General features: G+C 45.5%; 1 protein-coding gene across 2 annotated transcripts in view; it reads right to left on the reverse strand.

Moving 5' to 3' along the window:
* LOC306925491 (ataxin-1-like) overlaps window positions 1-16,836 on the reverse strand; it is a 37,098-nt gene that overhangs the window by 2,823 nt on the left and 17,439 nt on the right. For both annotated transcript variants that reach the window (XM_079504339.1, XM_079504340.1), the window contains exons 2-5: window positions 10,591-10,750; window positions 10,083-10,253; window positions 7,730-9,614; window positions 1-4,673 (exon numbers count right to left, since the gene is read on the reverse strand). The exon at window positions 1-4,673 is cut by the window's left edge and continues 2,823 nt beyond it. In XM_079504339.1, the coding sequence (XP_079360465.1) occupies window positions 4,044-4,673; window positions 7,730-9,589 (2,490 nt within the window). In that variant the 5' untranslated portion in view covers window positions 9,590-9,614; window positions 10,083-10,253; window positions 10,591-10,750 and the 3' untranslated portion in view covers window positions 1-4,043. The remainder of the gene's footprint in view (window positions 4,674-7,729; window positions 9,615-10,082; window positions 10,254-10,590; window positions 10,751-16,836) is intronic.

Below are 16,836 nucleotides of genomic sequence, written 5' to 3' on the forward strand. Positions count from 1 at the left end.
GCACAGACACCGTATTCCACTGACAAAGTGACAGAACAGGGCAGCGCACTCTGCCAGGTAATCTCGAGGTCCCCGGTATCAATCCCGCCTGGAGAGCTGTGTTGCCACACGCCTCCACAACAACAGTACTCACTGTATTCACTGCGGTGCATCCAATTTGGCCGAGTGTCTGTCTATATGAACACTATAGGATGATACTGCCCGTGTTCGGGAGAGGGAAGCCAGGCACAGTATGTACTCCTACAGGCTGGGGTGGCAACTGTCAGTGGGGAACGTTGAATGGGAGGATTAGGACCTTCCTCAGGCATCTGCCTGAGGAAGGTCGCAAGACCGAAACGTTGCACTTTGTTCGACTATAAAGAAATGCTCTTGAACCTGCAAGTGGCAGTGTACCGGTCTCCCTCCTTCTCCTACACGTTTGCTGCTTTACCTACGCACCTGCTGAAAAGTAAGTAGGCTGTGCAGAAGTCTTCTCTTCAATATATAGAGAATGTTACAATGAGTGAGGGTTGAGGGTGTTCCACTGCCTTGCTTCGGGTAACTGGACTTACTATAATGCCAGTGGGGATCGAACATCCTGACCACTATTTAAGACCAGACCACTATTTATTCGTGATCACGCTGGTTCGAGGGGTGTAAGGATCAGTTCAAAATAAATGAAATGAAGACTGTGCTTGTACATTATTTTACTGAGCATGGCATAACGTTACAGCAGTGGTTCTCAAACATTTTCATGACCCCCAAATTGATGTGTTAAACCATGTACGCCCATCGTAAAAGATCTTGTGGCAGGATTTTTCCAAAGGTTTAAAAAAATAGCAGATGTACAAGCCCACAATGCTGTGAGTCTGTGACTAGTTGTTGAGCTTATACTGTAGTCTGTACATAGCTGAAGTATAAAATCGGGTTAACGTGGCTATTGTCAGTGGTGGAAAGTAACTAAGTACATTTACTTAAGTAATTTTGAGGCATTTGTTTTACTTTACTTGAGTATTTCCAATTTCCAGTACGTTTACTTCTACTCCACTATATCTCAGAGGCAAATATTGTACTTTTACTCCACTACAATTATTTGAAAACTTTAGTTACTTTGTAGATTTTGATCATTATTACAAAACTTACATTAACCACATCAGCCCTATATACATTTCGGCCATTTGAAAATAGCCGATCTGCAAGCTCACAATCACAATCATTGTGAGCTTGTCGATGTGGTCATTTCAAAAATGATTTTTATACATTTGAAAACTTGTAATGGGACATTCTGCACTGTGAGTACTTTTACTTTTGTACTGTAATTCCGGATTTTTAACTTGTAAACGTTCTACTTAGGGACCCCCCCCCCCCTGGAATCACTTCACGCCACAGACCCCTGCTGAGATCCACTGCTTAACAGTATGCCCTGAAGTTATGCTGTAACATATTTCCGGTAGAGTTTGTTGATTGTTTTCTCAAGGAGTCCCCGTCGAGTCTCCTACCAGAAACCCAGCTCGTCATCAAATGATTGGCTTAGGAATGCAACGAAAACAAAAGAATCTCCATGAATTCAAGGCTTCATGGGGTGTGTAATTGATAGAAAATAAGTCATTTTTGGGGGGAGGTAAACTATCCCTTTAATACAGATGTTCTATACGTAGCTGCCAGGGCCAATGAGCCTTGGGCTGAATTCCTTTTCTGCACAATGTTTATTAAACCTCAGAATATAATAGTTTAGAATAATAGAATTATTTATAAAGTAGTTAGGGCGAACTGTATCAAAACAATTCAGTATCTTGTAACTATTCCAACAGCATCTGTATCAAATTCTCACTACGGTATATTCTTTATTAACAAAATGACACGTGCATACGTTTCTAAGTCGGTATAGGGGGCAAAATGCAAATATAATAATTTGGGTTAAGTAGATTGAGGCTTTTCTCCCTGCTGAGGCATCTGTTGGCTGTTGTGCTGTGGATGACGCGCCGGAAATAGTTATATCTACGTACAAGCTGACACGTGAGCTGGTAGAACGCACTTTTTCGGCATTGTACGACAGAAATTGGTCTTGAACACAAACGGTCACCGACATGCACGCACACTCACACATAAAGGTTTGTCCGTGAGGACCTTCGAGCTGATTTCAACGGAATACTTTGACTACCCCGTAACTCTCACCACTGCACACCAGACGTACCTTAGCATTGTACCTTAAACTGAATTTAAGTTCAGGTTCTTAAATCAGTTCTTAAGTCTAAGAATTAGGATTAATCCTAATTCTTAGACTTAAGAACTGACACTAAAATAGATCGACTCTTCCAAAAGTGGGGACCTGAAAATGCAGGCTTTTCATCCAGGGCGATGACAACTGACTGGTCCTCATATAACAATAGGTGCACAATTATGCCGCGCACGCTCACATTCTCTCTCGCACGCGCGCACGCACGCTCACATTCTCTCTCGCACGCGCGCACGCACGCATGCATGGCACGCACGCAGGGGTACAGGACCATTTCCTCTTAATTGATGAAGAAATGCAACAAACAAAACATCTACTACCCTAAAGGTATGTAAATGAGCAAACAGTCCCACCTGGTGGACTAATCAGGTAATGCGTGTATCAAATAGGCACAGGCACAGAACTAAATCATCAAATCCTGCTTTGAATGAGGAACCATTGAGTTGCATGTCATTCTCTCAGTCTGCCATTCCCTCTCTCTTTCTCACCTCTCTCTACTTTACTGTGAAAATAAAGCACACATGCTTTATTTTAAAAAAATATCAGAAAAATAAGAATTGTGCAGGGCAGCAGACATCATCCACCATGTCCCAGGCAATAGCAAAAAATATAGAGCCTCTATATATAGCTACATTATGTGTATGAATGGCACAGTACAAGACAAGGTTTATTACTGTTGATGCTTTCCTCTCTACCACTCCTTGTGCTGGCAGCTCAGACAGCACTGCCTGTTGAGGGTGTCATTTTGTTATGTCATTATACACTGCACGTGTAGGCAAACATTTTTGGAAAATAGCAAATAAAGCGAAAATAGCTTGAAGAACAGCTATTCTCGCAATTCGTCGCATGGCAAACCATATAGGGGCTTAAGTGGTTAAGCAACATGTAGCCTTGCCAATTTAGGACTGAAGCCACATCCAGCAGATGACCGGAAAGACTGCGATGACCACCTGCCCATGTTCCATTCCAGCTGGAGACCTGTGTTGCCTGTCATCCTGTCTCTGCCCCTAAATAAAGCAAAAAGCTGACCCAAATGTTTTTCATTGAATCCCCTCGTCTCTCCTAACACTCTCTCGCCGTCACAAAACAGAGAAAAAGAAAGTCAGACGGCTGCGAACATGGACGGCCAGAAAAAACTGGATGAGAGATACGAGTCAATCACGACTAACCTAATACCTGCTGTGCTGTGTGTGTCTGTGCTTGTTCACGGTTGAGTGATAAGTGGTTTGGTCAATCATTTTGTATTGTATCCAACTTTGAACCCTATACTTGGTTGACTGGAATCCCCCAATGGTCTACACTCGGCCCCTTTACAGCTTCACCTCTATACCAGTGGTATTGTGGGGTCCTTGTGGGGTTCCAAATGGACCCTTACGGGTCTGTAACTCTGAGCGCACGGTTGAGTGGATCCCAGAGTTATTATGGGGTAGGTTGAGAAACAGAAAGGGGAGGCTAGGGTTCAAGTGGTTAAGCCACTACACAAAAAGGGAGAACCAGCTTATAATTGGTGTCACGCAAAAGGAGTACGTCAAAAATATCTTTTTAGGAGGTTGACATTCACACTCAGCATTCACACAGCATTCTTATTTGCTTTTCTGCATTTTTTGATTGCACAAATCTCGGCTGTGATACCACATACTATAAAGGTGCTCCACTGTACTGCACTGTCGACATCAAGTCTATATAGGAGGGGGGGGGGACAGGTCAACTATATTACAGTAGTCTGGATAGGGAGAAAATGGATATGGGTTAAACAGAGATACAAAACAAACCATCTGCCATTTTCTGTTGCTCCTCCATTGTCTTTTGTCAACAGTCTACGAGCACCTTAGAATCCAATACTGGACCTGCCCTCAATGCAGATCTTGACTTCGTGCGGGATGAAGGAGGGTTTGGGCAGGGACGGCGGAGGCTCCTCCTCCGCCTTATCAGTCTGGTCTCGCTCCGGGGCCGACCAGCGTCTCTTGCGGCCGCTCGGTGGCCTGACCGCGTCTGCGGACTGCCGAGTGTCAGAGTGAGGGGGCCTGTCTGGTTTCGCCGCCTCGGGTCCTTGCCCCCTCTGCACCCCTCCGTAGACCACACCCCCGGGCCCTGAGGTCGGGACCGGTCCCGACGCCGGAGGTAGTCCGAGTCTGTCCGAACCCGCCTTCATCAGCAGACCATTGTTGCCGCCTGCAGCGTGTGGACTGCTACTGTTCCTGACGGCGGGTTCCGTGGTGGTGCGAGGGGAGTCAGAGGGGTGATGTCTGCCGGCCTTGAGGCCGACCTCCAGAGGCTGGCTGCCGGTGTTCAGGGATCCGTTCCTTATGCCCCTCAGCGTCAGCGACACGCACACGTCTCCCACACACAGCTTGGCGCAGGACAACTCAAACAGCTGAGTGGTCCTGTCAGGGCAGCACGACGACCAGCCCTGCCCGAACACAAAGAAGGGATACTCCAGCAGCACCTCTACACACACCTGCACAGAAACACAAGACCACAAGCACTGGTTTTATCAGCATTTATATTGATATTATTTATACGGGCTGCATGGGCTTCACTATTTTTGGTCTTAAGTAGTTACAAATATGCGGTGACTCGGTGAGCTATACCAGCATTTCAGTCTGTTCAACCCATGGCAGCATTTTTCCTCCTCAGGTTGGAATGAGAAGAATTCTAAGTGTGAGAATGACAGGGTTGAATTTGCTTCAGGGTGACAGCCTGGTGGAACGTTACCATACCAATGAAAACAAGAGAAAACACAAAAAGAAAAATCACACTCGTCGTGTGAAGTGAGGGCCGCCTCACTCCTTTAAACAAACATTGTACTCGACAAACATTAAAAGCCCATAGACTTGGCTGCCATGACCTAATTTCCAAAAGCCAGACATTGGAGGGGCTAGCGCCCCTCAAAAACACATAGAGTAACTAACAACTAACTGCCCAGCAACAGTAGTCAATATTAATATAACCCTAACACGTAAGGTTGCATTTCTACACATTCAAGAGTCAACGCAACAGTCTAAATTCATTAAGCATAATAAGGTTAGATATGCATCGTATCCACCTTCCATCCATCCATATGCTGAACACTGTGCTTCTGATAGTTGTGTTTTCTGTATAACTGCTTGTTCTGGTGCAAAGATACCAACAATTTGTTGAATTGTAACTAGAAAAAGTGATCCTCAGTGCACAGGTCTCGCTATAATAGGCCAATGTGAAAAGGGTGCCATTTCTTCTTACGCCTTTGATGGCAATTCGACATTCAAAGTCATGATTCATTTGAGGCATTTTGTTCCAAAAATGTGTTTTGCAAAACTCCACCTGCTGGTGGCACTATAAGAGGCCAATGTCCAAAGGGAGGGATTTATTCCTCGACCTAGTAGGAATGTGTGTGCAAAAGTTCAAGTAAATTTCTAAATTGCACGCTGCATGATTTTGTTCAAAACGGACCAATCCTGTAAACTTTGAAAGGCAATCTTAGCCAATCGGGATGTAATATGGAAAATCAGACAGATATGTGTTGATCACATGACTATAGCAATAGTGTGTACATATTTGCGTGATGTATGGACAAAATGTGTATGAGTAAAATAAAGAAATGTGTTTTGCAAAAATTAGCCTTATGGTGGCGCTATAACAGGCCGTTCTGGAAAATTTGGGGCAGAGAATCGTTGTTGGCATGGTTGTTGGAGTGTGTGTGCACAGTTTGGCATCGACCGGGCCAACGGTGCCGGAGATTAGCTGTACGCAAACTGATGGACGGACGGACGGACGGACGGACGGACGGAGTGCAAAACATTCTGCCTGGTGGACACAATAAAAGGAAAGGTATTCTCCCCTTAATTGAAGGCTATAGTGGCTCCGCACGACACCATACCTAATTTAGAAGGTTTAATTAAAAAACCCTCTCTCTCCAGCGACAAGTTGCAGCCATCAATAATTGGTCATTAAGGAGCACTACTAGGCCTGGGCCGTGGCTCAGCGGTCCAGGCACCTTGGCTGGTAGTCCAGTCTGGCAGTGTGCCGCGGGTTCGACTCCCGATCCCGACGGCCTTTACTGCATGTCATCCCCCCATCTCTCTCCTCATTTCCTGTCAGCCTACTGTCTGTTCCTCCATAAAAAATATAAAATAAAAGGCGAAAGCCACAAAAAAAAACATAAAAAAAGGAGCACTACTAAAGCAGCTTATTTTGATGTTGGCTAATAAGGTAGTAAGGTATTGCTACTGTGTACCAATAAGGTAGTAAGGTATTGGTACTGTGTATATGCAACCTTTATTTTGCATTGCACTAGAATGTGCAAACTGGCTCGCTCTTTACTTTGTATAATATCAAAAAAACACCCAGGTAGTTCTCAAATAATTACTTTCTTTTCTGTCTTTAATTTTTCTTTCTTTCTTTCTTTCTTTCTTTCTTTCTCATATTGATAAACTGACAATCACAAGGAACTCTAATAATAAACGCTAATAAAACGCTAATAAAAGTTACTAAAATGGTATTGACCAAAAAGTGCCTAGAAGAACTACTATAATTACTTTAGGAATTACCATATTTGTCTGCTAATTTCAACTGCCATGGGCAAAACTATAAAGCCAAGAACTAACTTTTACTTGGAGGAGGGTTAACCGTAGACATTTCTTCATAGTCAAATTGTAGGAATGCTGTGTGCTCAGCAACGCGTTGCTTCCAAACCTGCTGAAGCCTGCGGTGAAACTCAATGTTCGCACGGTTGGATTACTGAAGAAATACAGGCCTCCTTTTGTGCAATGAACCTTTTTGGATTCGTGATTCAATGTTTTGTTATCACAGAGGCTAAATATCCATCTGATATTTAGCAAATACATGTTATCGGCCAAAACCTTAACCTATAATGCAGTTACTGAAAACTATAGGCTCTCAATGCTGCTTTGTTTATTGCTTAGTGCAGTGGTTTTCAACCAGTGGTCCGGGGCCCACCAGTGAGCCTTGAGGGGGTTCCAAGTGGTCCCCAGCTAAATGAGGGGAGTTGGTAACCAAATGGACCCTTATAGATCTTTAACTCTTTTACTCTCACATACAGTACATCACTGAGGATACGTCCCAGGTGCATCCATGCAACGTTTTTTTTCCTTTGTTTTATTATTGTTAAACATTAACAACATAACGAAGAAAAGCAAAGGCTCGCAACTCACTTTTGTAATGCTCTAGGACTATTTATTCACAATCACAGCAGGCAGGACATACAAATGTATGTCCTGCCTGCTGTGATTGTGAATAATACCTGTTCACAATCACAGAAATATAACTGTAATATATGTTTTTTTGTGATCATTAGAATTAGACATTCTAATGATCACAAAAAAACATATTTTACATGTTTTATTCATTATTGTGAAAGATATCCCCCAAATTATTAAATTATTATTATTATTTTTTTACATAATTTCCTCTGATAAGTCCTAGTAGTAAAAAGTAGTAGTAAGGTTGAAATCTGTTTTTTGCTAGTAGAAATTAATCCGGGTTTTACAGAAGAAGTGATGTAGATCCTCTTACCTGAGCTTTGAGCTCGCCTACAGCAAACTGTATGACCACAGCGTTGGGCGTCTGCCCGCTGTCGATCCTCTCCACGGTACTGGAATCAATCTTCAGCTCGCTGCTGATCTCAGCGCTCTGGATGAAGTCCTCCGTCTTCAGGTCCTCCACACGCTTCAACTCCCCGTCCGCCAGCTGGATGATGGAGCCGCGCATGAAGAACGGAGGGAGGGCCACGGGGGACGAGGTGGAATTGGAGGAGGCGGTGGAGGACGAGAGAGAGGGCGAGGGCTGAGCGGAGCTGGGAGCAGCTAGGGGAGGGGCAGAGGCGTGGGACGGATGCCGCGTCGGCGGGTCGGAGGGCAGGGCGAACGGGGCTTGAGCCTGCGCGGAAGCCACAGGCTGCAGGGGGAGCTCGGAGCCCAGAACCTCACACTTGGACAGGGCCGTGGCCAGGTAGGCGTGGGGCATGGCGGTGGAGATATGATGGGCGGCGGGGCTGGCCGCCAGGCGGCCGACCGCACGGCTGACCTCCACCTCCGGGCCGTGGCTGTGGGCCACGGTGTGGTTGACGGTAGAGGTGCCGCTGACCGGTATGAGCAGGGACTGCCCGCTGGACATGACCAGGTGCTGGGGCAGCGTGGCGTGGTAGCTGACGGCGTGCTGGTGGTGTCCCGTGCTGGTGATGTAGCCGATGATGGGCGGCTGGGTGGAGGAGTACAGGCTGACGGGCAGATCCTCTGGGTGGGTCTGGATGAGGGCGTGCGGGCCGGAGGACTTCAGCGCCTCGCCAGAGGAGAGGGAGAACGACGAGGACCTGGACACCACCGGCTTCCCCAGGCAGATGCCGCCCTTCTCGGTCTGCAGCAGGGAGACCTTGTTTGGGCCTGGGTGCTCCAGTTCATGCCCGCTGTTGGGCTGAGCCACCAGCACCAAGGATGTGGTCTGGATCCCAGAGGGGTTCTGGCCGGCGTACTCCGCCGGCAGAAGGATGTGCCGGGCCTCGTAGCTCTGCACCTGCTGCTGACCTGAAGCTTTGCATTGTTTGAGCAGCTCCACCTCCCCGTTCAGCAGCGCCTTGCCGGAGCCCTCCGCCTTCTTGCCCGCCAGGCCGTCCGCGTACTGCACCACCAGCTGGGAGGGAGCGAGCGTGTAGGTGTGGGGCAGGATGGTGGTGGGATGATGGGTGTGGAGCTGCAGGGGGAGGTGAGCCGTGGGGGAGCTGACCGTCAAAGGGGTGCTGCCGTCCAGGTGGATGTACTGGTGGTTGCTGCTGGTGACCTGGGTGGAGGAGGTGGACAGGGAGACGGCAGCCAGGTCCGTGGGGGACAAGCCTATCTGGAATTGCTGCTGCTGTTGTTGCTCCACCTTGGAGGCCGAGGAGACGAAGGTGGCGGTGTAGCCGTCCAACTGTTGGCTTGTGACGGCAGAGCCAGAGCTGTTGGGGATGATGTGGGAGGAGATGTAGCCGGTGTAAGGCCCGGAGCTGATGAACTGAACGTTTGGAGCCAACTGCGCATACTGGATGGTCCCGGCATGCTGCGGGTAGACCGCCGGGAGAGACGCCAGAGGCAACACAGCGGACGAATGGACAGACGAGGGCTGGGCGACAGATGAAGAGGAGAGCGAGGAAGAGCAGGAGGAATAGTAGGGGGCCGGGACGGGACACCGGAGGATCTCGGCGTCCCTGGACCTGCAGCGTTCGCTGGCGACGCTGGCCAGCCAGGCCAGGTTCTCTGTGTGGGGGCTGTCATTAGCCACCACCACCGAGGCTGCCGCTGACGCAGCAGCCGCCGCCACCAGCGGCTTCTGCTCCAGAGCCAGGATCTCACGCTTCTTCGGGGGCAGGCAGCCATTACTCCGTTCCTGGTTGGACTTCATGCTGCTGGTGTGAGTTATCAGTATCCTGATAGTCAACAGGTGGAAGAAGCACTTGGATTAGTTTTTGTGTAATTGTAGGAATACTATAATAATAGAAACACTTGGTTATAATAAAGTCCTGTATTCAATGATTTACTTGATTAAAGTACAAAAGAACTGGCATCAACATGGACTTCAAATACCACAGTAAAAATACTCATTATTGTCTCATTTCACTTTTTTTTCCTTTTTCCCCTAAATGTTACACTTTTTCAGATTGCAGATTTACAAGATCACAAAACATTGCATTGCGACGAATTGTGAGCATGTAGATCGGCTATTTTTTGTGCGACAAAAGAAGGAAAAGGGTAAAAATGGGTGAAATTAAAGTTAATGTATGTTTTATATTAACAATCTAAACCGGCAAATAATAAAATAAGAGTAGGCTAAAAGGTACAAGAAAAAGGTAACTCAAAGTTATACTTAAGTACAGTACTTAAATAAATGTACTTACTTTCCACCACTGCTAATAGTTTGTCTCTCGTGCCTCTTAATGTGCGTGGGTGTCTATCTCTCTCTCTCACTCTTTCTCAGGGGGGGTGGTGTTAGAGGGGGCAGCCTCCCTGTTTGTGGCTTAGCCTTGGAGTACTTCTGTGTGGATAGAGGTCCAGTGGGCACCTAAACCCTGTGGGGACCTCAACGTTAAATTGGCAATTATTTGACTAAATGTAAAAATAAATAAAGTATAAATCTATGGTTTTGAAAATGGTCAGAAATAATGTAAAGTGTACACTATTGTACGGTACTTCATTATTTGACCTAAATGTACCCTTCTTGTTTATCACTGGCTATCCACAGGTTTTGTAGCAATTTGTAGCATTTGTAGAAATATTGGGCCTTAAATGTAACGAAAAAACACGGGCAGAGGTTTCTGCCCGACAACAGCAACGATATAAAATATAAAATAAATAAATATTTAAGAAAACAAGTTGGGTGCCCAGCGTTCCCAGCGTTCTGGTCACCTTCTGTGCTCACAGGCGGTGGGTGAGCCCAGGTCTCAGGTCAGAGGAGTTGGAGGAGTCACTGCGACCCTCAGAAGGAGCTCCATGGACTTCATGGGGAATCATGACTGTCTGGAGTCAGTTACCACTTCTTCACCCGGGGTGTCGGCTAGGCGCACATCTGGAGGGCAGGGAGACACAGAGATAAATCACACGTCATCATTCAGCGCAGAGCAAATGTTATAGTTAACGCTTATCATATCATCGATGGTGTCGGGGAGAAACCTATTATCTCCATATTCCAACTGTTTGTGTTTTTTCATAAATGAACGCGCCCCCTACATGAACCACACTACAGCGTCACACTACAGCATCAAAAGTAGCACATCCATCCGGTTGTCAATGAATCCAAAAGTCTGTAATATGTATTGCTGTTGCTTGTTGCTGTACATCCCATGACCTCTTTTGTTTGTTTTATTTTTGTTTTTTTATTCTGTTTTTTCTGTTGATGTTTTTGTTTTATTGTATGCCTTGTTTGTCTTTTGTGTCTTGTCTTGCATATTCAAAAATCCAAAAAATAAAGAGTTAAAAAAAAAAAAAAAAGAAGTAGCACATCCACTAGCTTCGAGATTTGAAGTTCTGCTACTTTTGCTATATTTACATTTGAACAGTTTTTTTGGTCATATGAGGATATTTCCACCCGACAGAGACAATATATCTGTCCAGATATCACATGGGACCATGATTAACCACTTGAACCCCAGCAGTAGCGGATGTACAAGGTGTTGCGGCATGTTGTGAACTTGGAGATCGGCTATTTTTGGCGAAGAGATTTGGTGTAGAAAGTGTATGGAAAAAAGCACAAGTAGAATTGCAACTCATGTCCTTTTCACTAAGACTAGAGGGTTAAGGATAATCATTTACTCGTGTATGACTCAGCTTCCCAAATAATTGAATCACTCTTAAAATGTGGAACCACTTAAACCCATTTCATACTTTCACCTGTTTTCTAAAATAGCAACATTAGCCAATCTACAAAGTCACTGTGGGCTATTTTTGAAAATGTTTGGTAAACAAGGTTATTATTATTTTTAATTCAATTCAATTTAAAATCTTCACATAATAATGTCATGCCCAAAATACTGATGCCAGGTTGAAAGTGGTTAAAATGTGAAATAGAATTTAGCCCTGATATAGTAAATTAAAAAGTAACTAATACTTTATTTGCAAACTATGAAACCTTGCGTTTTTGTCACGACACCTAACCCACAATCCCTGTCACTCTGTCACGACACCTACAGTAACTCACCCCAGGAAAGCCCCCAGGTCATCGTGACATCACGTGACATCAGCCCCCCCACCTGCTGTCGCAGTTAAGCCCATATATGGAGATCCCTGATGTCATCAATATTGGCCAGGAACTCTACATCTGACCTCAAACCTCAAACCCTTAGATCTCCATATATGGATATATGTCAGAACCTGTTCTGACACGTTGATCCTTCCCGATCCATCATTCCTCTTCGATGTCTCCCTTTTGACTTGTTCATTCAAACTCTAGACGGGCCTGCCTTAAAGTTATTAGTGCAGCCGCGCCCGGCAGCCGGCGAAAACTAGAGTTCTTAACAGGCCCGGAAATTAAGGCCCGGCCCTACCTGCATGGGCCCTCATCAAACCCTGTACACTCAAGAGAATGTCCCCGCTACCACGCTTAGATTTCCATATACTGTACTGTATGGAGCTGACCTGTTCTGACATTCCATACTGTATGTTGATCTGACCTCATCAAACCCTGTACACTCAAGACATGCTCCTTATATGGGAAGTACAGAATTCATTCCATGTTGATCTGACCCCCCATGCCAAAGCGTCAGCACTTGCCCAGCAGTCTGCCGTCAACGAGGTGGATGCCTCACCCTCAGGCGTCTTACTGGTTGTATAGCTGTGTATTTGCAATGTGTGGTTGTCACACAATCCCAAGACACCCCTGGACAAGTATGGCACACCATTTGGGAGCCACTACTCTAAACCAGTAGCCTAGTTCCCAAATCCGGGCCATAAGGCCCCTAGCTGGTATTGATTGACTGATTGAATACTTTATTAACAGCTTGCCAAAAAAGCACAGAAAGTACTGTTTAATACAAATACAATTCTAAAAAGGATTGTAGGTGATAGACTGCAGCAAAAATGCTTAATGTAGGAAGATAGCCCGACTAACGCTTCACCACTATGTGCAAAATGGTACACAAAATGGTGTCCTAAGTGGGCACCGTCTGACGGCAGATCTCGCGAATGTCCTGTGTTTACTGGTGCTATAGATCGTGCAAGAGTCTGTTGCTGGGACAGAGAAAGGTTTATTACAAAGTAGATTTTCTCCTGATTTGCCTCTCTGAAAAAGGCCATTTTACTGCCAGAATGTTTTGAGATTGTGTGGCTGGATTGGGTTGTGACGATTGGGTTAGTTCAGTGAACATCAGGCTAAACTCGCTCAGAAGCTGTGTTCAGGTTCACTCAACCATTGGCATGAATAGACTCCAACCTACTTCCGGTCTCCTAAAGAAGAAACGGGAAGTAAAAGCCAGACAGGATGTCTTTCTTTTTTACTTTGTCATGGGTTCCCTTTTCCAGAATTTGACATAAACATCTCCTTTTTCGCGTTAGTTTCTTTAAACTTTCTTATAGCTTCATGTGATTGGCACAGCATATATACGCATATAAAGTAGGAAGGTGTCGTGTGTTTCAAATCTGGAAAAGAGACAGTTATGAGTCTTTTATTGTAATCACCAGTGGTTTGCTTTTCAGTCTATACAAGGTCTTTTTGGAGAAAACCAGCAAAACTAGCAAAACTAGAGGTTCTATGTGACTGGGGTTGGAAACCACTCAGTGCTCACTGTTGTCTCTGTTTATACTGTCTCAATAATAGAAAGAAATGCGATTCAACACACAAGATAAAAGATGTTACATTAGTTACTGATGACATGCTGATAGTCCTCTCCCCTGACTTATTCCAAACTGCTGCTTAACCCAGAAAGTGTTGTTCAGGGCTTGGCCACTTGGTGGCAGCCAATGTTACTGGAATCTAGGATAATTTTTTTATGAAACGCTGGTGAACACAGCAAGGTCATTCCACACACACACATGCATGTTCGAATCCTCCAAGAACAAGTGCTACTGGGGTTTCCCCATCTGGGACCTGGCTCTGGCTGGCATATAGCGTGACACCAATACGACGACGGTAAACAATCTACAAAGGAAGTAGGCTACGTGGCCGCCGTGCGTCTGTCTCACCATTTCCATAAAGTGGCGAGAACTTGTTTACATTCAAAACAAGACTGGGCTGTTGGACCATCTGTGTATAAATATGTGAGAGCATATGCGTACGTGTGTGTGTGTGTGTGTGTGTGTGTGTGTGTGGCAGCCTAGGGCATGTGCATAAGTTGGTTGTGAGGGGATTACAAATGGCCGGCCTTTCCAAAAGGAGAGCCAAGCAGTTAGCGAGGTACTGCTCAGTTTCAGCTATTATAGGAAGCCGCTCAATTTGGAAGAGGCGTTGTTTCCTTTATCCATGATTTATGTCTGCTGTCCTGTGTCCGACATGTCAGCTGTACTGTATGTAACGATGCTTTGCCGTCCATGCACGTTGTAACTGGCTGCTCTCCCACTGTCAAACTGCACTGGCAGTGTTTATGTCCTTTGTACAAGGTATTCCTGTACTTCTCATTATGTGGACATAAATAAACATTTCATGTGTGTGTGTGTGTGTGTGTGTGTGTGTGTGTGTGTGTGTGTGTGTGTGTGTGTGTGTGTGTGTGTGTCTCACATGTGCTTGTGTGTACTTGTGAGGGCCAAATGTCCCCACAAGTATAGTGTGAGAAACATTTTCCTGGTGCTCACAAGGTTAGTTATTTAGTTAGTATTTAGTACAATTAGTAAAACATTCAGGTTGGGATTATGCATTTAGAGGTCAGGTTTGGGCAGAATGGGCAGAACACAGCCATCAAACACAAATGTAATTGGTCAAACCATGTGACTCCCATTGGAATTGCATTGTGGCGGCCATTAAACACAGACAGAACACAGACAATGTGTGTATGAGGCCTCAGGGTTACACAGCCGTACTGGGCCATTTGGAACCCACTCAGAGTGTTTCCAGTGAGCCAACAACATGCACACTAGGAGCACCCTGATTCTGTTTGACCAGAATGGAACAGGGCCTTAAATCTCTCCTTAACCCATTTAGGCTTGACGTCGAAATTTACAAAAAAATCTTTTAAATCATGACAATTTTCACATTTTAACGATTTTTCAAAAATAGCAGACCTACAAGCTCGTAGCGCGCCACTCGGTGGCGCGCTATGAGCTTGTAGATCTGCTATTTTTCAATAGCTAAATTATAACATAATGTTTAAAACACCAAAAGGGGTTCCCGCCCAAAATGGGTTAAATCGGTAACACCCGTGAAGGAAGTCGGAAGAGGCCCGGAAGTAGGAAGAGTTATTTCCCAAATGGCGTATGTGCACAGACTGAGCCTATTTAACCCTGAGGTTCCCACAATGTTTAGGTGTCCACACTTTTTGTATACCTTGAGAGTGAGAGTGCAGGGGAGCTGCAACAGAGAGCAGGCAGCCATTGTTGGCCACCCACCCACACCGGGTGAGGGGTGCATGCGTTTGGTCCGACGTCAGTCCTACAGTCATGAGCCCGACACCCTATACCAAAGCCCTAACGCTAAACCTAACCTCACAGGAAGCCACGGGTTAGTTTTACCCTGCCACAGGTGAGTTTTAACCCGTCCACGGGTTAGTTGTAACCGGCTGCGCATGTCGGGAGCGGCGGTGTTGTCGGACTAATGCCTGCCGGACTGTTAGTATGTCTAACAAATGTGTGCTCACAGTTCACTGTGTGTGTGTGTGTGTGTGTGTGTGTGTGTGTGTGTGTGTGTGTGTGTGTGTGTGTGTGTGTGTGTGTGTGTTTCATAGTTATTGTGATCAGATCGTGTCAAAGAGCACTAGAGCAGACACACTATGCTCTCCATAGCAACGAACTAGCACTTTCTTCTGTAGTTGTCCTTGCTCTGTTTTTGTATTCCACTCCTGGCAGCCAGCATGGCAACGCGCTCTCTGTGTTGCCAGCAGTGGAGGGAAGTAGCCAAGTACATTTACTCAAGTAGGCTAATGCACTTACAGTAAGTACAACGCCGAGGTACTTTTACTTTAATTGAATATTTTAATTTTCCGATATTTATGCTATTTTATACTTCCACTCCCACTACTGTACATCTCAGAGGCAAACATTGTACTTTTTACTTCACTACATGACTACAATACCGGGACCGGGTACGTACACAGTTAGTATAGGTAAGTATGCATACAGTACTGTATGTATGTACTTATAGTTGTGTGTATAGCTCACTAACAATGATTCGTTGTGAGCTTTTAAATCTGTTATTTTTTTTTAAATGTTTGACAAATCTTGAAGAAATGCGACACATTCTGTATCATTTAGATATTTCTATTTTTTATCACTAGTCCTCTGTTCAGGGTGTCCCTGGCACAAAATATTTTCAGGCAGGGGTCTGTAGCCAAATTCTATAGGCTCTACATATCAATTTGGGCGCTCTTGACATGAAACTGTTTGAGAACAAATGCTGTATAGAATTCAGGACAACGTATGGGATATTGCAGAGTATCGACACCAGTATTAAAAGAATGAGCTCTTTTCTCCGTGCATGCGTGCATGCATGCGTGCGTGCGTGCGCAGGGAGTGTGAGAAGGTCAGTGGAACAGGGGACAGAAAGTGGGTTAGTTTGTCAGCAGACCACAGGCTGCGGCCAGCAGCCACTATCCATGTGTGACCCCTTCATGCACATACTGTACACTACTGTACTATATGCACACTAAGATACACTACTGCAGTGGTTCCCAAACTACCCCCAAATTGACACTAATTAGCCTGTGGACCCCCATTTGAAAAGATATGCCAGGGACCCCCCATAAGAGAATTTGAGCGGTCGGGCACCCCCGAGCACCCCCCGAGCGTCAAAAATGCCCTATATAATGCACTATGCACACTCACATACTGTACACTAGTACACTACTGTACCTTGCACACTGTCTCACACACTACTGTACTATATGCACACTGTCTCACAGTCACACACTACTGTACTATATGCACACTGTCTCACACACTACTGTACTATATGCACACTGTCTCACACACTACTGTACTATATGCACACTGTCTCACACACTACTGTACTATATG

Source organism: Electrona antarctica, assembly GCF_951216825.1.
Source record: "Electrona antarctica genome assembly, chromosome: 6".
Classification (NCBI taxonomy): Eukaryota; Metazoa; Chordata; class Actinopteri; order Myctophiformes; family Myctophidae; genus Electrona; species Electrona antarctica.